Genomic DNA, 23,928 nt, shown 5'->3' on the forward strand with positions numbered 1-23,928 from the left:
GCTAGTAATTGCATCTTGAATTTTGAGTGAAACTGCTCACACACTGTGTATGTTAAACATTGTGTTAATGCTAGCTAGATGAGTTGAAGCGTGATTCTAGGAGCCAAATACCACTTGATCGCGTGCTATCCCTGCAGATCAAATAAGGTAACGTGCCACTGAACAAGTTCACACACCACTCAGAAGAGGACACCGAAATAACAATGGTGCAGCTGCAGATGAAGTCTCATAATGAATCGCATAAAAGAAGGTAAAACTTAATTTAAGGTAAAAACTTAAGTAATTAGTTGATTTATCAGCTTCTTTTACGAGACAGCAGCTCATAACCAAGTCTTAAAAGTACTTTCAAATGCAATAGTTAGGCAGAAATGTTAATATAATCTAGAGCTGTGCAAATGTTAATACTGCCTATTGCATTTTGTAGTCTCTCAATCACACTTATTTATCAAAGCATACAAACCCTAATATACTGTATATAGTATAATATTTGGGTAATTACATGCTATGCAATGTAGTTAGGAGTTCAGCTACAACAGCTGTAACTGTTAGATACATTCTGACTGTAGTACTGTATATCACTTATTGAGACCAGAAATATTCAAGCCCTATTCTATCTCTATTACTCTATTATACCCCAAATCATACCTCACATCATAATAGCAATATTATATTAGAACTGAAATTATTAGTTGATTAATCTGCTACAATTGTGATAGAAAATAGTCAATTATCAAAACTACTGAACATTCTCTGGTCCCTCCTTCTTTAAAGAAGAATTCCGGTCGATTTCAACACGTAGCTGTGTTGTTTGGAAATTTGGAGTGCTGTCAGTCGAAAAAAAACAAAAAACAATCGGTGCTGCCTACAACATGTTATCCTCCTGCTAGAGTTGGCACCCAACAGACTTAAACAGGGCAAGTTTTAAACATGGCTTTAGCCTCTAAACATGTTGATAGTGTCATTACAAGTGCCCAGCCATGTGCAGTGATTCCTTCCGAGGGAACACAGTGAATCGGACTGCTGTAGATCTGACAGAAATGCATAAAAGCTGTGTTAATCCATACCTCTGTTTTTTTCCTGTTTTCCGGTGAAGTCCACACTAGTCAATTGTCGAACTCATTAAATCCAATATTCCAACATTTATTTTTCCCACCAAAAAACAATTTGCCGTTGTTATGTCCTTAGTAATGACTATGTAGAAACAGGCTGTAACCTGACACCACAGTGGATTCAGGGGAGCTGCAGTTCAAGAGCTAATGCAGGTAACTAAGCAACAGTGGGCTCTTGAACTTTTGACCTGCTGCAGCCGGCTGCTCTGCTCTCCTGACTCCACTGTGGTGTCAGGTTACAGCCTGATTCTACATAGTCATTACGAAGGACAAATTATTTTTTGCGTGAAAAAACTACACTTTTTAAATTTAATTGAATGAGTTCAACAATCGACTTATGTGGACAGGAAATGCATTTCTGTCACATCTACAGCAGTCAGATTCACTGTGTTCCCTCAGAAGGATTCACTGCACATGGCTAGGCACTTGTAATGAAATTTTGAACATGTTAAGAGGCTAAAGCCATGTTTAAAACGTGCCCTGTTTAAGCCTGTTGGATGCTAACTCCAGCAAAACAATGTAGGCAGCATCGATTGTTTTAATGTTTCTTTCTACTGACAGCACTCCAAATTTACAATCAACAGAGCTACGTGTTGAAATCGCCCGGAATTCTCTTTTAATGTGAGGATTTGTGGCTTTTATCTTTTGTACATCAATGTAAATTAAACATGTTTTTGTGCTGAATCAACACATTAATCAATAATGAAAATAGATAGATGAAACAAGAACAATACAAGTAGATTATTTCTGAGTTTTAAATTGTTTAACTTAGTATACAATTCAGGGAAATACACAAAACACACAGCTCTTTTATTTGCTTCTGCAGTGGAGACCATATTTAAACAGCAGTCATAATAGTGCAGCAAACCTGACAGCTTGAGCCCTCGCTCCCCAACCTGGGTGTCATAGCCATGGGGCATCCTGAGGATAGCATCATGGATGCCTGCTAGCTTCGCCACTTGGTACACCTCCTCTGGTGTAGCGTTGATGTTTCCATACTGCAGGTTGTAGAAGATGGTGTTGTGGAACAGAACGCTATCCTGACCGACACAGAAAAAAAAAAGAGCCTTCAGAAAATATTTTTATTGCAACATAGACAGAAACAAGAGGACTGCAGATACAAAGACAGGGTAGGAGGGAGAAAGAGAAGGATTGCAAATTACAAAAATACTGTTCATGCACCATCTGTTCAGATAGGCCTCTGAGCTCACTGCAGTGAAAATCTAACTGAATTCAGCTCATTTCTAATGCAGACAACTACTAATGTTACTTTGTTCTATGCTGCCCCCTTGTTGTATACAAGTAACAGTAATAACTCAAATACATTATATTTTCTATTGAAAAAGTCATATCTAGACACACATTTTAAATGTGGGGATAAAGCTCCAAATAGTAAAAAAAAATCTATGTAGTGTTGATAACATTACATTTTGTGTTTGTTTTATTGTGTTGGTGTGTCTCAGACCTGAGGTACAACCCCCAAAGACTTCCGCAGGCTGTCAAGGCTGACGTCTCGGATATTCTGCCCCGCTATGTAGATGTTCCCCCGCTGGGGCTCAAAGAAGCGGAACAACAACCGCACAATGGTGCTTTTCCTGCAACCAGACGTGGAACCAATCGTCAGCATTATTCTGCCTGTGAGTTGCACCCCCACAGTCTACTGATGATATCTGATGTCAAGTCTGCACATACAAATGAAATGACAAATACCTGGCTAAAGGTTTGACAGTCAGTGTACTTCTATGAAAGGTGACCTACCCTGACCCGCTGCCACCAACTATAGCCACCTTCTTCCCAGCAGGCACTTCGAAGGACACTCCAGTTAGCACTTTCTGGCCCTCCAGGTATTCAAAATAGACGTCCTCGAAGCGAATGGAGGCCCCCTGGGGTGCAATGGCTAATGGCGGGGCGAGATCCTTCTCCTAGAGAAAACCATCAGAGGGTTGATTCAGATGAAACAGAGAGAGGAAACGGATACAGAACAGCCACTGACAGACAAGGCCCGGCATGATGCAACGTTACTCCAACACCTTGTAAAGGGGTATAATGCTGGAACACAGAGCCAACATGGCCAACATAAAGCAGAGACATTCACAGCAAGGTCGTTTCAACTGATGCTTCAGAAGCTGCCCTTCATGGTGACCGATGGATCAATAAGTGTGAAAACTTTCGGTGCATACTGAGCTGAGCCAGAGTGCTGTGCTGAGATGCAGCCACGGTCAGTTGTAAATAAAGCGCTGGCCTCGCCCTGAGTAGTTGTAAAAGCCTGTTTTGCTCGGTTTCTATACTACCTAATAACAACACAATCACCCACAATCCACCTCAACCAATTAATACAAATAACTCATAGACCATTAGTACAAACAAATGATCATTTTACACACCCACAACATGGAAAATAGCCAAAATCATTTATTTTGTGGAGCAGTTTCAAGTAAGGGGGTGTTTTAAATTATTTTACATCTACATAATAGGCCAATGTGTTCCACACAAAAAAAAAAGCATTCAGACAGTAATGGCCTGCTGGGCAGTGCCATTCCACAGGGAATCACAATGGAGAGGAGTATTACTGATGAGTGAAAAATAACTGGACAGATTTATTTCTCCTACTATAATTACAGGCTGTAGATGGAAAAGGCATTCATTTTGTTAGGCAGCAGGCGCACATTTGCACTTAAATGTGCTTGTCTGACGCAAGATGGGCGGTCGTGTTGAGAAAAAAAGAAGAAGATAAAAGCAGTGAAATGTCTGAACTGTCTTACAAAAGTAATTGATAGCTATGACAGCAAAGAAAAAGAGGACAAAACTGGTAAAATCTGAAAGGACAGGATCTAGATTTGAATGTGACTTGGTATTTCTTTTTCAGTTGGATTCCCAAATAGGCAGTTCAACGTTAATAACACTATGTAGGGAATATAAAGAGCAGTACATGTGTCTTGGCAATTGAACTGAAATAATCAACAACAGTTTTTGTAATCTTTTGTCATTCAAGAAAAAAAAGAGACAACAATTTCTCAGTTTAGCGTTTTGAAAGTAAGATTTGATGTTTTTATTACTAATATCTGATATGCGCTGTCTTTTAAACACCACTTCAGGCTCTGGGAAATTATAAATCTGCATTTTTTCATTATTTTCCGACATTTTATGGACTAATCAATGTATTTATTAATCAAGAAAATAATATGTAGACTGATGCAAATCAAAATTATTCATTAGTTGCAGTCCTAGTGGGCAATGTAAAACGTAAAGGGGACAGTGAAGAAGACAGGACTTTAGTGCAAGAGTCTAAGCCCAAAAAGGGGCCTTTTGTCAACAAACCTATGAAAGGAAATTAGGCAAAAACTGAAAACAGAACATTTAGCACATTTACCCTTCTATCAACAACTTTACAGGACAAAAAAGTGTGTACCATTAGGTCCTCTGTACAATGGGTGAATGAGCACTACCGCTGATTGAGCAGATGAGCTGCACAAACTGTCATATAGCTCCATCGTTTTTAGTCAATGATCATTTTTATCAGAAAACTATACAAATAAAACAAACATGTTCTGTCTTGTTATTTCAAAACCCACTGATATCAAGACAACATTAACCGTGTTTTTACACGCTACAAAATTAAAATGTAAGGTGCATCAATTAAAATGGCTACTTAACTGATCTAACTAACTAGTTAATGCTCTAAATAAATCAGCAAAAAGTCAGCTCTGCCGCAATTTCTCTTAACATCCCGACCAGTGAGTAATGTCGTGCTTTAGAAGTGGCAATAGACGAAGAAGCACCTGAGTCACATCAAGCATGTAATCACTATGTCTGACTACAACCTATTATTTTTTACAGCACGTGTGGATAGGTAAGCTATGTCACATGGCCAAGAATAGCTGAGTCCTGTGATAAAATCTTTCACCACCATTATGTGCTGCTGTTGAAGAAAAAGATCTCTTGCAAAGGCTTAATCAAGTTTTTTAGATCTTATATTTAACACCGTATTTACTTTCTATTGTCGGCCAGTGTACTTTTCTCTCGTGTGAGAGGAAGAAAAAGAATGTACTTTTTTTTTTTTTTGCTGTTTACTGAGAAGACGCATGTCAGGCCGACAAGTTACCTTGATCTTGGTGTCAATGCTGAGCAGGGTGAAAAGAGTGTTCATGTCTATTAGGGCCTGCCGGGTCTCTCTGTACACTGTGCCCAGGAAGTTGAGGGGGAGGGAGAGCTGGAAGAGCAGCCCATTCACCATCACCAGGTCTCCCACAGTCATCGTACCTACACAACAGCAACAGAACTTACAGACATGCGCATTATATTGCTCTATTGGATCATGCATGTAAAGTATCATGGGATACAATGTCTAAAAAACAATCAAAACATTTCTTCTTTGAAGTTGTGAAAGCCGACAAAGCATGTTATAGTCGGAATCTATCTCCACCCGCTGAGATATCATTTTCTGCATCAAGGTTATTTTATTTTCTATTCACGCCACTTTTTCATGCTTGCTGTGCCTTGTTCTCATTTAGTTTCTATTATCCCGTTTAGTCAGGGTTTTACTTCAACTTCTATTTCAACTGTCCATTTGATTTTGTTTTGAGGTGTCTTTATCCTTAAACTTTCTTATTCCTAAATGCACTGGTGCTGACCGATAATGGGCATGAAGAGGTCAATTTCGGTCAGTTATGTATTCTCTGCCTTTATGTTTTTTATTGGTTTATAGATCTTGATAGAATGATTTTTCCCCATTAAAAAAAAAAAAGAACATTGCACACACTCACCTGCCACAATGCCCTTGCTGGCCAGCAACATCATACCAGTGAGGCCGACACTGAAGATGGCACTCTGGCCAAAGTTGAGCAGGGCGAGCGTGGACGTGGTTTTTAAAGAGGACGACTCATAGGTCTTCAGGTATCCATCATACTTTTCAGCTTCATACTTCTCATTGTTGAAATACTGCAGCCGAGATGAGAAACATGCAGAGAGGGAGCACAGGGCACGGAGATAGCAAAAAGGATTCACAAAAGGAAAGAAAGTGAAAGTTGAGAGAGAAAGAGGGAGAGAGAAAAAATATGGTTAAGGTTAAAGTATAAGGGAGAGTAGTGTCAGGCAGACACTTTAGCATAGCCTGTCTCAAGGCTACATTTGTTCTCTGTGACTGCTCTGGGCGTAGTGTGGGTCTCAGTTGGCTTCTAAAGCACTTTTTCATGTCTCTGTATCTTCATCTCCTCCCCACTGATCTTAAAGGATGTGGAGGGCGATGGAACAAAATCCAGAGCCTGCTCAGCAAAGCAGCTTTGGCTGAGGGTGGTGATTATGGCAAAATGACAGTTTATAAAATATTAGGCAATTATAATTGTAAGGAAAGCCCAAACATCACTTGCAAGTTGAACAAGAATTGCTGCAAAGTATTCATCATTGGCACTGTCGGCTTCTGTATTTACATCTGTAGCAGCTTACACAGACACCTACCAACAGAGCACAGATAGCTCTGAAGTGTTACACCACACAAGCAGCACTAATTTTGATTAAGACATGCAGCTATCATTTAGAGAAAATCAGCGTCATGAATCAGCCACAAGCACATCTCTTAAATTCGGCACATAAAACTACACCATGATCATAACAGCAACCCGCCTCAACTCTGCTGCCAATTACCTATTATTGCTGTTTGTTTAGTTTGCACTATTGTTCCTCTGCGCTGTTTAAGTGGGCGATTTGCTGCTCTAGCTAACGGCAGTGGTGCTGTGCTGCTACAGACTTGTCACGGATTTGCATATAGGGAAATGCAAGGAATTAGAGAGAGAAAGAGATGGAGAAAAAGAAGAAGAAAGTAGCACATGGAGGACAAATAGAATCATGGCAAGGCACCGTGTTCAGGTTCTCATCCAGTCCTTTGTCAAAGTGGAACGGATTTCTGAGTGGGCGGAGATCTAATTACATATGCACACTCACTGGCTCAGAGTGATGCTAAATCTGGCCGCATTGGCACAGATGACACAAAATAACACAGAACAAAACGTTGAGAAAAACAGGACGCAAAATAATACAGCAAAGAAATAACAAGAGTACAAAATATATCTAGAACAGCCTAACAGAGCACCCAAAACTGAGGTTTGTATGTGTCCTATGTACCATAAGGTTACCTAGAAAGAGGCTTAAGATGAAGATTCAGGATAACCATGCCACTGAGATAAGAAAAAAACTGTGTTTACAGCCGCACCACATCATATCAGTCAGGTGTCGCTGTTAGCACACTCACCTATAAACCACCCTGGCTCTCAGCAGACATTTCTATTCAAAATAAAGCCTCCAGTGGCAGACATTTCCAGTCCAAAACTATAACCGAGAAACTCTGTGGGTCATTGACTTAACCAGGAAATTGTCCTGAGTGTCTAGTGATAAATTCCTCATTGTTTGCAGCAACTGGAGTGACATTTACAAAAAAAAGGGTGGACATTTTTACACTGACAGAGAAGAGGAGCAGGACAGAGAATGAGAGCACAGAAATAGGACCAAACCCAGTACAAAAGTACCATTTTACCGGTCAATATAAAGATAAGAGGATGACGGTCATTTTTCAATCAAATATGCCAACCATTCTCTAGTTCCATCTTCTGGATTGTGAGGCTTTGCTGATTTTTTTTCCAGCTTTTGCGATAGCCAACGTAATATTCTAAGGCTTTTGGACTGTTGGTCAAACAAAACAGGCAACTTTAAATATCATGGTTGATGATAATAATAATTAGCAGATATATAGATAAATAATTGTTAGTAAGCTCAATATGTACTATATATATGCACTGCATTATCTCTCTTAAGAGTGCAAATATTCTTTTAAGTATTACATTATCCAAACTCTTAGTCCTTTGAATGAACTTGCTTTACACATGAGGACTTTGAACCACAATATCTCAATATAAGAATCAGGATTATTTATGTAAACTAAAATGAAAACGAAATGTGAATGTAAATCATTTCTGTAAATAAATCACCGCTGAAGAATCCAATCCACTTGTATATACTATGATTTTATGTCAACTCTCGTGACATTGAACCACAGAAATTGAACTGAATTGGACTTGACATGAGATGGCGCTGTGCTGCAATTGCTTATCATTGGACAGTAAAGTAGTAAGAAGATTAAGCATTAAACTATTCTCCAATCATGTATTTTGTATGGAGCTACATAATTCGGAGATATTATAGCTGGCCCTAACTAAAACTAAATAAAACAAAATATATAAAAACTAAAACTTTCTGAAATAAGACCAACTAAACTAAAACCAGCAAACACACTATGTAAACTAACTGCAACTAAACTAAAATGATATCTAAAAGTCAAAACTAAAATATAAAAACTAATTAGAAAGTCAAAACTCCTATAACCTTGATGAGAATTCAATTACAATACAGTTATATAGAGACAATATTTAATAATACTGAATTGTTGGCTAGCCTTTTATTTTGGTTCTGATCATTACCTCAGTTTTAAAGGCGACAATGTGGCTATACCGTGAAACACATTGTGAAACTTAGCAGAAGAGCTAGGTTTGCAATCATTTATGAGCTATGAAGTTCCTCTTTGATCAGAGAGGCAACAGTTAAATATCCAGACAATAGAGCTCCGGGAGGACGTCACACAATCCCAGCATGCACCAGTCTATATCAAAACGCCGCCATTTTAGCAGGAAAGTGGAGAGCCGAGCGCCAGAGTTGGAGCTGTGCCAGAGTTGTTGTTATATGTTACATGTTAGCTACGTTACTAGCTAGTTGCTCCTGTTGCACCGGGATGCCAGAACCATTAGGGAAAAGCTAAAGGGAAAGCGTTTTATAAGGTTCCTAAAGATCCAGGCAGAAGAAGTAAATGCATTGCTGCCATAAATTGTGCAAGACGCAGACAGAACCAAACCGAGCGTTGGGACCCTACAAACAATGGAATGAATGGGACTTCTTTGGGAATATTTATGTTGACATTTATGTCCTCTTGTTTCCTATTTGCGCAGTTGCTGGAGTTGAAACACCTGTAACGTTAAACATGTTGCAATGTAGCTAAGCTAACTAATTAGCAATATTGTCCCTTGGACTGAAGTTACTGCGTAGCGATCATAGACTGTTTATGAAGATGTAGCTATCGGCGCTCGCCAGATCTGCTGTCATCGCTTGAATTGGAGGACAGAAGTTGATCCACGTTTCCCAACTTTTTACCCCAGCTGATAAATTATCCGGAATTCTTTCAGCTGATTGAAAGCTCTCCTCCAGAGTGAACAGAACTGCGCCCATGGCGACGCCCTGCTATGCATGGCAACGGTCTGTTACTGTATACTTAGCAACGGTCTGTTATCAAGAAATAACAGATCACAGAATATCTGAGAAAAAATAAATTAAATTTGTATGGTAGTATAGAGGAAGATTGAAAGCCCTACCAGACAATATGGAAGTAGAATATTCATAATCAATGTCAATTGTCTATTGACTATGACAATAATCATATTACAACATTTCACATCTCACAACAGGTTCCATGACCGCACTCCCAACCGGTTTGAGAGTATGATAACCTTTAAGTAAACCTATAGTACAGATTGAGTCCTTTCAGCCATAAATTCCACTCCTCTCACATTTGAAAAGGTAATCAGAAAGTCAGTTTTTAGCTTGTACTTGTACTTTTTTCGATAAGGAGTTTGTGTGTGAAAGTTGTGAGAATCAGAGAAGGAGAGACCGATACATACATGGGGAGAGAGTAGGAAAGGTCTTTGGTTTAAGTAAAAGGCAAATTCTGACAGTGACAATCACGCTAGTGAAACACTATTATCACAAGTAAATATTTCTTCATGTCAATGCGCCTGTCTCAAGTAAATGGAAAAAAAAGACTGGAAAGAAGAAGCGAAAAAGGGAAGGATTGATGAAGGAAAGGGGAGGAGATGAGGAGGAGCTAAAGAAGAGTGTATGGTAGGTGTGTGTATATGTGCCTGTTTATGTGCGGTTGAGTGGGGGGTTGGATCTCACCTTAACAGTCTCATAGTTAAGGAGGGAGTCAATAGCTGCGTTGCCGGCTTCATTGTCTGCTTTGTTCATTTCTATCCGGAAACGTGTCCTGTGTGCAGAGACACGTGCACACACATAACACTTTAAGTACATGCTATATGTCTGCCCATTAGTGAACATTGTTATTGTCAGTACGGACATCCACTACATCATTTACCGAATCTTTTTCAAGTGATAACACCCATAAGCAATTAAACCAACCAAGTGAAATAGAGTCAGACACAGGGCTAATCTCTGTTGTTACCTCCACTGAGTGATGAGAATGGTGAAGATGGTGTATGCTGATAAGGTACCCAAGGACACTGCTGCAAACTGTCCACCACACTTGTAATACTGCAGAAAGAAAAAAAGCACAGACAAAACAAAAGCATCCTTTACATCTTTACATGCTGTGACTTAACGTCTTTGTGATAAAGAGTCAAGCAACCACATCAGACCACCGGACTCCAACATTGCCGTCACAAGGCGTTTTGAGAATGTACTGTTTTTGACCATTCCACTATGAAATTGAGTGTTACAGATGGAGGGGAAACTACAAGAACTAATCGTGCTAATGCTTTAGGTATTTGGGCAATGGAGTCTGCCCTCATTACAGGCAAGCTGACATAATGGTCCAGAGTGGAATAATGGCACCACACTTTAAGCATTAAGCTGCTACAAAGCATTGGGATTCAACCTTGACGCTAATGGGCTCTGTGTTTCCACCAAAAGTTCATGGGGATTCATATTCCATTTAGAGTGTAAATTAGACAATATTCCCAAAAATTAGTTTCCAGACAATCTGCTGTGAAGAATGTCAAGGTGATGGAAGGTCTTGTGCAAACAGCAACAAAAAAATTCTAAACGTTTCTGGTAGCATCCTCCATTAATGTTGAAGATTATGGTTAGCATCACTGTGCGTGGATGTCACCATGAGACTCACCAAAATGCCACTGACAAGGATCATCTCAAAGACTGTGGGTCCAAGATTGAAGACGAGTGCACTAAGGACAAATGAGATGCCCCGTGTGCCGCGGTCGATGGCCTTGGAGAGCGCTCCTGTCTGGCGGCTGAGATGGAAACCCAGATCCAGATTGTGCAGGTGGAGGAAGACGTTCTTGGCGATTCGTCGGATGGAGTTCTGGGCCACCTTGCCGAACACGGTGTTCCTCAGCTCGTTAAATAGGGCTGCACAAGCCCGTGAGGTGCCATCTGGGATAGCGGAGAAAACGGGAGAATTTAGCACATCTGCTGGGAAAAGCAGCAGGGCTGGGCGCTATGAAGAACATATCCTGATCCTAAACACTAATGGACTGTTACGTAGCTCTAAAGGGACACGAGGCAGCAAAACAAGAATGTGACCTTTCCTGTCTTGTAAGATGTAATACAGTATTGAAAGACAGACTATAACAGGTAGAGTCAACTTTTCTTAAGTGAAGGCTTGTGTGAGGTGGAGGGGAAGGTTTTTCCACATCACCTCTGGTCTGCAAAGCACTGCACGGCTATAGCAGTAGCCTCCCCAAGCCTCTGTAATTAAAGAACATGAGGCTGTCTGAAACTACCATGGCAGGCCAGCACACTGCAGACAGGGGAGGGATGCTATGTAAGTGTGCACAAGTGTGTTCAGTGTGTGTGGCGGGGAGCTGGCTAGATGTGTGAGCAGAATACTTGAAGAGGGGGAGGAGATTTTAATAACAGCGTAACAGAAATATTTGACTTTGAGCTGAGTCGATGAGCAGGCTTAATTGCACCACTGAGTCTAGACTTGTGTCTGGCTGATCTGTATGATGGGGCTAGATGCAAGCAACACAGCCTTTATTTAAGGTATTTTTATTTTTGAATCATTATTATTATTATTATTATAGGAGTTTTTTTAGAGAGGCTACCAGATTTGCAGCAAAAACCAAAGCAGTTCAATTAGAGTTAAAATCACCAATCTTATTGGAAGTCCAAGGAAGTCAATTATTTGATCTCTTACACTTCTCATAAGCTAATATACAAGCAGATGGATAGCATGACAAATTAGTACTGTGTTTGAATGACACGTGGCCTTCCTGTGGCAATATCCCCGACTTGTGTGAATACACGACTTGTCTGCGGAGACCAAAGTCAGGGTAATAATCGCTCTGTCTGCTAGTCTTCATAGGGCTGTAATGTGGCGTTAAATAGGAATGCTCATCTAATGAACGTGTCCACCTCTGACAAGGTAGGATGAGCTGTGCAACCTTTTCAGCCAAATTACACCCGTCACCACAGACTCCAAGCACCGGGCCTTGAGTGTCGCAAAGAGAGAACAACATTTTTTTTTTAATTTCCTTTCTTTAAGAGCATCCCCTTCATTCTTCCTCGTCATCTTAATTCTTCCTGTCTGGAGTCTTGTTCATGTGCTCCAATTATTCGACAGGCAGCATTAGTGTGCAAGACCTAAGTGGGCTCATTAAAATAAGTGGCTACAGAACTAAGTGTACATTGCATCTGAGCTCACTCAAGGCCAGAGTGACTTGCAGTGGATGTCAGGATCACAAAATTCATTTATTTTTGCTCCTCATCAGCAGCTCATAGCAAAAAATACTCTAAGCAGGAAGAAACTTGACATTCACGCTACATGTCACCCCTTAGCCCTCTTGTATTTGCAGGAGCCATTTGGACCAAGAGGGAAAAAAGAAGTGCACTGAAGGGATAAAGTGAAAGAAACATCCTTGGCCTTTGCATAACGCAAAAAAAAGATTTCCAACCCCTTTCAAAGGACATTAGCAATTTATTTCCCGCTGCTTTAAAATGTACCCAGCTCTGTTTGCCTTGGGAGCACACAGGTATCGTACTGCAAAGTCGTCAGGACGCACATGAGGGCTGCAAGGATTGACAGAAGTGAACTTGGCGCATACGATGTAAATAAGGTGAAGGAGCCGCATTGATATGAATGTGTTTGGAAAGGTCAGCCTGTAGATAATAGGCAGTCCCACAGTCCCCTCTGATGAGCGCGGCACCTGCTAGTGCAATACAAGGCTGGGACTCACAGGCAATCAGCATGGCCGTTGCCATGGTAGCCACAGTGCTTGGCGCGTCATTCAGGTTCAGCATGTGTCCCGACATCTGGTTAAGCTCGTCCACTGCATACTTAAACATGAAGGGCACCGTCACATTGGTTATCTGGAAAGGCAGAGGAAGAGGAAACATTAAGAGAGGAGGAGAAAAAAGACATATGCTCAATGTAGTCCTGTGACATTTTGCTAGTCATCTGTGTGTGTGTGTGTGTGTGTGTGTGTGTGTGTGTGTGTGTGTGTGTGTGTGTGTGTGTGTGTGTGTGTGTGTGTGTGTGTGCCCCATGTGTTTAGAAAGATGGATTTCCACTATTGTTAGGCAATAAACACAATATTACCATTCAGGTGCAATTACGGATATGCATGCACATAATGTATGGTATAGTATGCTGGGTGAGTGTGTATTCTTCTTGACTGGTTGTGCTGGTGAGGTAGCTGCTTCCTGCTAATGGAATTGAAATGGTTATTAGGGCTAATTAAAAGCACAGGGACAGCTGTGTGACTCAGGCAAGGCACTCCGCTGCACATTAAGACAGCAAGAGAACACAGCAGAATACTTTCATTTGAAACCCATTTCATTTGAACCTCTAACACAGGGTATGGCTTTTTTCTTTTACTCCTGTCAAATTATGTTTGATATAATTTTGATTAAATAAAAAGTAAAAGCACTTCCTTAAAAAAAAATAAAAACCCCTGTTGACCCTGCTAATGTAAAATGGCACGTAATAATGCACCATTTCTACTGCAAAAGCTACATCCCCGGGGTTTTTGCTTTTTACACTCGGGTATTATACTCAGACAACAGAAGTCCTCTGAGCCCCTCAAGGTAAAAACAATATACCGTATTTGCTGCCGAGACAACAGAAAATGACACAAAAATAGGCTGGGATTATTATTAAGGGGCCACATCCTCAATTTTACCACTATTACATGATAAGGTTGGATGTGCTCTTTTAATCCATTAACAACCAACTGGAGATTAAATCAGCACCATGTCAATCTGTACCTGGCGATATGTCATCTCATAACAGAGATAATAAAGATATAGTATCAAGTAGGGGAGAAGTGGCTTCAGGCTATCAAAAATTAGCAAAGGCTTATAGTCAGACAGTCAGACAGACAGACAGACAGACAGACAGACACACACACACACACACACACACACACACACACACACACACACACACAAACACGCACAGCTTCTTTTGAGGCCAACGAAAACAGAAGCTTCTATATAATCAGGTATTTGGAATGAAAATGTCACCGATATTCTGGAGTGCAGAGGTGTGATACACTGTAACCATGTAATTATTCAGTTGATTTAAAAATTGTCTCCACTCTGCTGGTGGCTTCAGTTCAAACTGACAAACTACAGAAAACGAGGCTAACTCCGCAAAGCAGGAAAATTGGAGGAGATTGGATTGCATGTGTGTTCTCTCCTCCTGAGCGCAAACACACTTAGGCATGCTGAGCGGCAGCAGTAGATGCTTATTCAGGAGCTGTGAATTTCTGATTGTTTTCCTGGTTGTAAATTAGAGACCATCAACAAAGGAGAAGTAAATACATTATGCACTGATTGATGCTTATCATTTATTATTTTTAAGTTATTGCAAAAGCCCAGTTTTTAGTTCTTGGTTCTTTACAGTGTCACAGCCAACGGTAAATGTGCTTGTGTTGCTTGTGGTCAAAGCAGAGGCTTTGATTACAAATGTTTTTTAACAAATCAGACCAATGAAATACATTGTATTGCTGTGTTCTGGCATCAACTTTTACTAAAATGCTGATATACTACTGTACTATAAAAGAGTCTTACACTTAGACAACATCATTAATGCAATTTTCAAAATGATCAACCTTCTCAAGAACAACAAGCTCACGCAAGCAGCTTGTAAAGCCATGATGAAAGAGTCAACAGACCCTACAGCAGTTCAGAAATCATCATGTGTGAAATGTTCAGCCCTGCTGGTTTTTCTTGAGCTAGAAACACTAGTTGTAAAAATAGCAGTAAACTTACAAATCCTGGAAGGCCAGAAGCCTGATTCATGTCCTTGTGTGACTAGTCAATGCCTCAAATGTATAGCATCTACTACTCATGTCAAAAAATCATTTAGTAATCAAAATTGTGTTATACTGCATGTAGTCTTTAACTGTATCTGCAGAACAGTGAAGCACTGTTTTTTTGTTTTGTTTTTACAAATGTCAGTTTGCTTTGCCTCCTCTAGGGTTTTCCGCCAACTATACTGTAGCTCATGAATGCGATGCTGTGTGAGCAGCCATCTCCCAGCAACTTTAGAGCATCTTACCGAAGCGTGAGGTTTGTATACCAATTTGTATCTGCAAATGACTGAAGCTGAACATGATGATTAATTAGTTTTAAGTTGTTTATTCTCTCAGGATTCATTTCTAGAATTGGTTAATGTATAGAGCTTTCTGAACAGCTTTGTCATATCAGAGCAAAAGAAAAGGTCTATTTTTATTCGAGTTCTCAAATCTTTCTTTCTATATATAAATATATATATATATATATGCCTTCTAGCAGCAGTGCCACTGAAAAAACTACAAAGCCACTAACAAATAATAAAACAGGCATTTTTGCCTGAACTAGTAGTGCACCAGGTTTTCACTACACCAGAGTGATGCTGCGGTCTTCTCCTAAAACATGAGTTAGTGTCATTAGTGAGAAATTTAAAATTCTTGGGGAAACACTGACATCCTGTTTTGATTAATTGCTCTTGTTTTAGAGAAGGTATACATTTAAAAGATTGATCTCTGACACTTAATAATCTTGTGGGATTAAATGATGTCAGCAGCAACCTTGTACTGTCACTTCACTCTTTCGCTTTGAAAAGGGATATGCTTCCCTGCATCACTATAGCTTTTACCTTTCCTTCTACTAAAACGGAAAAAATTACAAATCACTAGTTTTCACTAAAGAAATTCCAATTCTCTATGATGCCTCACTTTTGCACGTTTTTGCTAAATAGGGACAAATTAAAATGAGCATGCAAGACAGATTCTAAAACTGTGGAAATGGATAATGAATGAAGGTCGGAGGATGTAATTTAAGTTACAACAAAGCTAGTAACTTAGCTAAAGGCAGCACTGTCTGTAATTATTTCACGCAGGGATGAGTCATTTCACTCAGGGGTGAGTCCACATCACAGTTCTTTTTCTTCTACCCGTAACACTGTCAAAAGCATCACTATAGTCAGTGGCATAGACATGTAAGCAATATACCGTATGTTCCTGTGTATTAAATCAGTGGTCGATTTGCGACTCCCCAGAATAATCAGGTTGGTGTTTGAGGACCCCCACCTTCCTCAATAAAGGAGTGAGAGAGAGAGACCAATAAACGAGTGAGAGAGAGTCAAACCGGTGTAAACAGTAGTTTCTACAACAAGCGTTTTAGGACTTTTTCTCTCCCCGTGACCTGTCAGAAGAGCACTCTTTGTGTGTTCCTCCTGACCTCCTGATTTACACCGACTTCAGCACTGAATACAACACATAAAAGGTACAAAACTTATAGAGTAATGTTTTAACCATTCTCCAGTCTAAAGAGAATTTTTCTTTTCTTCTTCTCCCCAACCATCCGGCAGTTTCTGTTGCGGCCATGAGGAATTCTAAGTAATGACAACAACACTGTAGCCTCATCCACATAACACAAGCCTTGGCTGATCATGCCCTACCCCAACCTCTCCTCCACATATTTCCTGGGAGTTTATTCCCTCAAATCAAGGAGGACCAGGAGGATTAAAAAAACCATAATAGACAGAAGAGGTTATTAACTAGTAACATTTATGTCCTCTTCGTCTCCAAAGCTGCTGAGTGTGAATTTCATCGGACTTCACCATTTTGTAAACATGGCCATACTGGTGGTGAGTAAACTATTTTCTTTTAGTCAAACCTGTAAATCAGCAAGCTTGTAATATTGATTCAGCTTGACCAAGATAGAAAGCAAAAGTATCATCATCAGTGTCATCCAGGATCATAATGAAAAAGGACAGGAGTAGGGCTGGGCATAGTTCAAAATCTTTTGATACCTCAGTTTCAATACTGGTTCTAACAATACCTTTTTCAATACTATATGTTTTAAAACACATTTCAACATCAACACAATATATTAAACACCAAACTTCTTTCCACCTTAATTGTGAATCAAAATAGTTATCGAAATTTAAAATAAAGTTGTAACATTAACAACGCTTGTTGTGCTTTTGGATAGTGGTGCGTCGGACAGGTACTCAGGATGGGTATCAATCCCAACTGGGCCAAAATTAACAAAAAAAGAGAAACCTTCTTGCCACAACACGAACATATTATATATAATAAATAAATACACAAACAAACAAACAGATTAAACTGTGTACACGCTAATACTGAATAACTAAAAAGCAAAGAAATGTTAACAACAAAGACTTTTTAGTGGAAACTGCATAATGAACCTAACCTTTAAAAATAAACTTGGTGACTGCCTTGTTGTCAACATTGAACTCATGGAGAACTAACTTAAGTGCAAAGGAATGTAATTGAACTGCCTTGTTGCCGAAAAGTGCAGTAGAAATAAAGTTGCCTTGCCTTACAACTTCAGCCTGTCAGTCAGTCATCAAGGCATAGAAACCGTTGTTGTGCCTTCTTCTCTCAGAGGAAGTGTAACATCAACAGCACTGTGACCACTTTTGCCTCACCATTAATATCATATCAATCATATCGCTTCTGCGTGTTTTGAATAACTGTAACCACACTAGAAACCACTTTATCGGCATTGCCGTAACTCGATGTGCCTTCAACAAAACTGCAGAGCCGACGTCCGCACCTCTGCGTGCGTGTGTGTCGGAGCTCCACACTCTGTCAATATGCAGAGAGGGGAAAGAGGACAGATAAGCGCTCCCAGGTACCGATACTCGGTACCAATAGATAAATAATGTTTGTATACTCATTGATCAGAATATTGTGTTGGGTGCCATAAATGTATCAACGTTTGGTGCCCAGCCCTAGACAGGAGCCTCTTCCTTAAAGTTAAGTGACTGGACTTCCAATAAGAATATCTTCACTTGTGCGATATGCGTAGCGATAGAGGCCGGGAGCGTGGTCAACACGGACAACTGAAGGCCAGCCTCAAATTAAGGCCGGGGATAAATTTGTGTGCTACGGCTATTCATTTAAAACGGTTTATTTAAAACAATTATACTTATCAAACAGATGGAATCAGAAATAAAGGCCTCTAATAAAAGCCTGCTTCAAATAAAAGCCTGGTACCTTCTGCAGTTCAGGTGAATAAAGGGCCCGGCTTTTATTTGAGGAATTACGGTAACCAAAATTTCATAAAAATTACATTTTTTGTAAACTTACCTTGGCTCCAGCGAGCAGGCCGAGAGAGATGGCAACACGGGCCCGCAGGTCTGGTCTATTCTTTGGCCACACATAAGACAGCATGGCAGACAGGATCTGGGATGAATTCACCTCGTTCAGCTGTGCAGAAAAAACAAACAAAATGCCTCTTCTTAGATCATAATACCCTTAGTCTGTTAAAACATGTCCGCCTTGTAAGATACAAAGCAAAATAGTATTTAATTACTATACTACAATGTCAACTTTCACACCTACCTTATGTTTGACAATATTGGCAACAAACTTGCATTTTGATTTCTGTGTGACAATCATAATAATCTCAAGATGGCTGTTTGGGCAGACACACGGAACATCAAATGTCAATGGCAGTCTCTTGAGAGACCTAGGAGCAGCAACAACAGCAGAGTCTCCAGGTGGACCTGGGGGTCCAGTCTGACAATACAAGTCCCATGAGATACCTGGGCTGTCATCCCAGCTGAGTTTGAGAGCCCACTGGTGCCAGCATGGCTGTTTACACACACTCCACCACACACCTGCCACAGGGACTCTGCATGGGCCAAAGAATATGCAGTAATTCCTCTAATCCACTCAATATGGTGGCACCATGTTACAGCGCTGCTGTATGGCAGAGCCTCCAAGCAAATTACAGGGAAATTGTGCCCAACACCTGCGTTTAATCATATACAATGAAGCAGTGCATAACACTGCAAAGGGAGGATTAACATTAACAGTTGAATGCACTAGTAAAGTCCCTTTACTACATGGGGAGGAGAGACCAGGTAGTGTATAATAACATTACCTGGGTTTAATTTAACTTAATCAAGTTAAGCCTGTTAGATTAACTTGATTATAGTTGTTTTGTTATTCATACAAATAATTAAAGTTGGACCCAGTTTACAGATTTTAACTTTTTCATATTGCAGACAAAAATAAAAGACTCAAGTAAATACAGTTCATTAGATTTTAAATAGTTAAATAAACAATAATAATAATAATAATAATAATAATAATAATAATAAAGATTTGATCAAATCCATGACAATTTCAGAGAAAGAGATTCCCACCCTAGTGCTTAAAAAGCAGTCCATTAATCAATTATACGTATATTGTTTTTTTTTTTTAATGTTTCTGGTTCACAACCTAATTTTAAGATTCCAAAATTGATACAAGGAATTAGACTGTTATCAGTTGACATGTGAGTGAGGAATACTTTTGTATCGAGATCTAATGGGTATAAAGGGAGAAATGATGGTGTATTTCAAACCTGCCATTTCTTTTATTAAATACCTTAATACATACAGTATATCAATATATTGGCCATAGAACTCTTATACAACAACATTGGCACAAAAAGCCACCCCACATGGCTGAAAGAATCGGTTGCTGCTTGATGGGGTTGAGTTTGGCATTTTATGCTTTCAGCATGTTTTGAGCATACAGTAGCGTTACAGTTATTCTGGAAAATATTCTAGACAGTATTTGTTTTTTTTGGATTGTTGCAACAATAATCAACATTTGCATAAAACAGGCGTATTTTTGCGCTCCCATTTTAGTAAGAGCATTAAAAAAAATCCTTTTTAAAGCACCTTTAGAATAGATAAAAATGTATGATTAATTTGCAATTAATTGCACGTTAACTATGGACGATTGTGATTAACCAAGATTAAATATTGTCATCGATTGTCAGCCCTAAAATGAATCAATATTGAAAATATTGATTAGCTGCAGCCTAAGTTCACTGCATTCAGTTCAGTTCACATGTGCTCTTTGTTTAGTGTGCATATGCAAATCTGGTCCTTAAAGATAGCAGCACAATGAAGATTCAATGATCAAATACTAAAAGAAGATACTTAACTCACCAGATTTTTGGGATCTGCATTCAGCTTTCCTCCTGCATTTCCGTGCCAACATGTTCTTTTGTCTGTAATCTGTAAATGCTGTGGAAACATCATGCGTTATTATAATACTTTTGATTTCCATAACAGGCATGATTCATGATTATTTCTCAAACATACTTACTTTTACTGCCTCCAAAATCCGACGATTGTTTTCGACCCTGTTTGTAGTCCATGTTGCTGTTCGTAGGTGTGGAGGGGAACTCGGCTGAAACGTATGAACAACAAGAGTTTTATTTAACTAATGTTTCTTATTTCTGCTGATTCATTTTTATGGATATTTTACAACTCAAACACTGAAACAAAACAAGGAACAACAAAATAACAAAAGGTAAAATAAATTGAAAACACGTTTAATTCCAATACAAACAAACATATAAATATCTAGTATATATAGTGGGCGGTATAAGATCAGCATACTGAGTTTACACTAACCCTGTGTTGGGTTGTTACATTGGATGTATAATGTACGAAAATGTAAATTTTTATTGGTAATATGAATGTGGTGGGCCAATATTAGGTACTTTTATCTCTTTGACGACACTAGCATAGCAACACATCTTCTTATCTATAATGACCTAGCACATTATGTAAAGAAATACTATACACACAACTCATTTGAGAAAAGCATAATTTGAGACAGTGTACAAATACTTATGCCAATGTCATACAAACAGTATTTCATACATGAATTGTATATGTCTGATTTTATTGTAACCTTACATCAGAAATGCTGTTGATCTCATTTAGTTACAGTCAGTTTATGAAGTATACTATAAAGATTAACCAATACTTGGTAGCAAATAGCTAGTAACAAAAACGGAACATTATAATGTAAACCTTGATGAAGGTAGGACTTTATGATAGGGCTGTTCTGACTGCATTAGTTTTAGCCAGATGTAACGTTACCTATAAAAATGTCAGCTGACTTATTGAAGAGTAAAGTTGTCGAACAATGTTGATGACAGTAACATTAACGTTAGCCGCCCCCGCGCGGCTCAAACATACAGTCTTATATAACATTTACTGTCTCTTGTCAGTCGTGACAGGCCACTGCCATGCTACACCATTAGCTTGGTTAATAGTGACAGTTCCAAGCAGACTGTGAATTGTACTATAATCTTTTCAATTAGCTTACGGTCAAATCTAAAAGACAAGGTGCAGACGCTATTCTGACGTTAACCATTCACCATGGTGTTCAATAACGCTAATGTTAACATTAACCAAAACCGCTAATGTTCACATGGATAACGCAACTAGTTACTATATTAACTAATATATTAGGTTAGCTAGCTAGTTAGTTAGTTAGTTAGTTAACGCTAGTTAGCTAGCTGTCGTTCGACGTTAAGTTAGCAACTAATTGACTAACATTATATTTCCATGACATCTTGCAAAACTGAACAAATCATATAATCTAACTTCCCTCAAAGTTAAACACTTGTGATCTCTGCCCTTGCGTAGTGACTGTCACACCAAAACCAGTGTCCTCCTCTGCCAGCAGACTCCTAACTCACCAGATATGTAACGTTACTTTGGCGTTTATGTTCAGTCCCATTTTCAGGGCGCGTTTTATTCCAAATGTGATATGAGCTCGTTTGTCGAAGGAGAAGCGCTAATTTTCGTCTTTGAAAGTGAAAGCCGGATTTCAACGTTACCATCACCGGCGCCATGTTGCCAAATGAGGAAGGCGGTCAACACGCCGGATACGTCATATCCGGTCTTCACCAACGCTGTCAGTGTGCGTTAGCACACAGATAGATTTACTTAACACTGTATTTTTGAAGAAATATCAGCTACTACTTTGTTTTTGACACAACGCGATTGAGTATCTAAAGGTTTGTGAATGTGGTCCTAATGGGCAGTCTGTATGCGGTAACGTTAGCTGTGTGACTCGGAAAATTTCACCTTAAAACAGCAGTCGAAGCTAAAGGAAGGACACGTTGTCTTTGTCAGACAGTGGTTAAACTGGATTACTTGTTCAAGAAACGCTGTCCGGCTTTAACACAGTTTTAAGAGAAGCCCCTTGATCTCGCACTCAGGATGCCATGCCACAATCAGCAACTGAACAATGTCAACAGTGGCCAGGAGCATCCAATGAAGCAAGTACGATTTGCAAACAACAGCAGCAGTAGTAGTAGCAGCAGCAGTAGTAGTAATGTGCCTGCTGTGCTGTCAGACTCTGAACCAACTGATGCCACCATACAACCTGGCCAAGATAACCTGGGTCCTCAGCTTAAACTGCTGCCTCTGAATGACCAGATCCGTGAATTACAAACCATAATCAGAGACAAGTGAGTCCCTACTCTCCTATCTTGAAATACAGACCACACCAAATCTGTTGGTTGTAGTACATATTACAATAATACAATATACTGTATGAACTAAATAATTCTAAATTCAAAACCTTAGGTTCTCAAATAGAGTATCTTATTGCACTTAATATGTAAGCAACCTTTAATTACAGGAACAGTAAACATTCAAGCTGCATCATAACTGCAATCCTACAGTCTAGTGTCCAAAACTATGTCTTCTGATCCTAGTTTGGAATAATATGTCTGCTGGTTTGTGTAAAGTAGTGTATCAAGAACTGATGTTTATCTAAGAAAACATTGATATTGATGATAGAGGTATATGACTGGTCCAATTGGACTTCTTTAGTGCAACTGTCTTGGCAACAATTTGTAGATGCATCAAAATAATATTAGGGAATAAACATCTCCACTTATTGTTAAGAAGTTTTGTTTACCTTACATGTAGAGGAATGATCCTTATCACTTCCACACTATGAGGTCAATTTTATTAAATTGAAAGAGGACACTGATACAGGGTCAGTGCCCAGTATTTGTCAATACCATACATAAATGTATGTATCATAACTGGAGAGGAAAAAGTGGGTTTGGTGCATTCCTATACAAAAGTACTGAAGTATCTAATCAAATGTTTATATTAACATTTTCAGGACAACCAGCAGAGGAGACTTTGTGTTTTGTGCTGATCGATTGGTAAGATTGTGACTTAACATTATATACTGTATGTGCATATTTACAAGCTACAAACTGTAAGCTTTCTCTTTCTCCAACGATAGATCCGACTAGTAGTTGAAGAGGGTTTGAATCAGCTCCCTTACTCAGAGTGCACTGTGACCACGCCAACAGGTGAGCGTCTTTTTATGTTGTAACCAACTCAACATTCAGGTTTAAAGATTAGTCACATAATCTCAATTCTAAAATTTAAGATGCATTTAAGACTATAGAAATTATAATAACAAAAACGCAAAAATAAATGCAGTGCTTGCATGCAGTGTTTTACCTCCAGCATGTATAGTAGACTTGTTAGAGAGCAGCTACATTTGTGAATGTTCCTACTTCATTCTGCCCCTCAGGGTACAAGTATGAAGGTGTCAAGTTTGAAAGAGGCAACTGTGGAGTCAGCATAATGAGAAGTGGTAAGTTAAATCCACCCTAGCACAGCTACCAAATTAGAGTACCTCGGTCTGTGTACGTTTTGATAGTTTGTTTTTTAGTT

General features: G+C 39.3%; 2 protein-coding genes across 2 annotated transcripts in view; one reads left to right on the forward strand and one right to left on the reverse strand.

Moving 5' to 3' along the window:
• The window catches only part of abcb7 (ATP-binding cassette, sub-family B (MDR/TAP), member 7), a 25,961-nt gene extending 3,850 nt beyond the window's left edge, over positions 1 to 22,111 (reverse strand). The window contains exons 1-13 of the mRNA XM_034882957.1: positions 21,918 to 22,111; positions 20,528 to 20,611; positions 20,368 to 20,445; positions 18,509 to 18,628; positions 13,136 to 13,268; positions 11,062 to 11,330; positions 10,384 to 10,472; positions 10,101 to 10,188; positions 5,873 to 6,047; positions 5,212 to 5,369; positions 2,868 to 3,031; positions 2,575 to 2,704; positions 2,078 to 2,149 (exon numbers count right to left, since the gene is read on the reverse strand). Of these exons, the coding sequence (XP_034738848.1) occupies positions 2,078 to 2,149; positions 2,575 to 2,704; positions 2,868 to 3,031; positions 5,212 to 5,369; positions 5,873 to 6,047; positions 10,101 to 10,188; positions 10,384 to 10,472; positions 11,062 to 11,330; positions 13,136 to 13,268; positions 18,509 to 18,628; positions 20,368 to 20,445; positions 20,528 to 20,611; positions 21,918 to 22,073 (1,716 nt within the window). The 5' untranslated portion in view covers positions 22,074 to 22,111. The remainder of the gene's footprint in view (positions 1 to 2,077; positions 2,150 to 2,574; positions 2,705 to 2,867; positions 3,032 to 5,211; positions 5,370 to 5,872; positions 6,048 to 10,100; positions 10,189 to 10,383; positions 10,473 to 11,061; positions 11,331 to 13,135; positions 13,269 to 18,508; positions 18,629 to 20,367; positions 20,446 to 20,527; positions 20,612 to 21,917) is intronic.
• Positions 22,112 to 22,364: 253 nt separating this feature from the next.
• Positions 22,365 to 23,928, forward strand: part of uprt (uracil phosphoribosyltransferase (FUR1) homolog (S. cerevisiae)) — a 6,606-nt gene continuing 5,042 nt past the window's right edge. Inside the window, exons 1-4 of the mRNA XM_034882960.1 lie at positions 22,365 to 22,694; positions 23,363 to 23,405; positions 23,489 to 23,558; positions 23,786 to 23,848. Coding sequence (XP_034738851.1) covers positions 22,444 to 22,694; positions 23,363 to 23,405; positions 23,489 to 23,558; positions 23,786 to 23,848 — 427 coding nt within the window. The 5' untranslated portion in view covers positions 22,365 to 22,443. The remainder of the gene's footprint in view (positions 22,695 to 23,362; positions 23,406 to 23,488; positions 23,559 to 23,785; positions 23,849 to 23,928) is intronic.

This window comes from Etheostoma cragini, chromosome 10 (assembly GCF_013103735.1).
Source record: "Etheostoma cragini isolate CJK2018 chromosome 10, CSU_Ecrag_1.0, whole genome shotgun sequence".
In the NCBI taxonomy this organism is placed as follows: Eukaryota; Metazoa; Chordata; class Actinopteri; order Perciformes; family Percidae; genus Etheostoma; species Etheostoma cragini.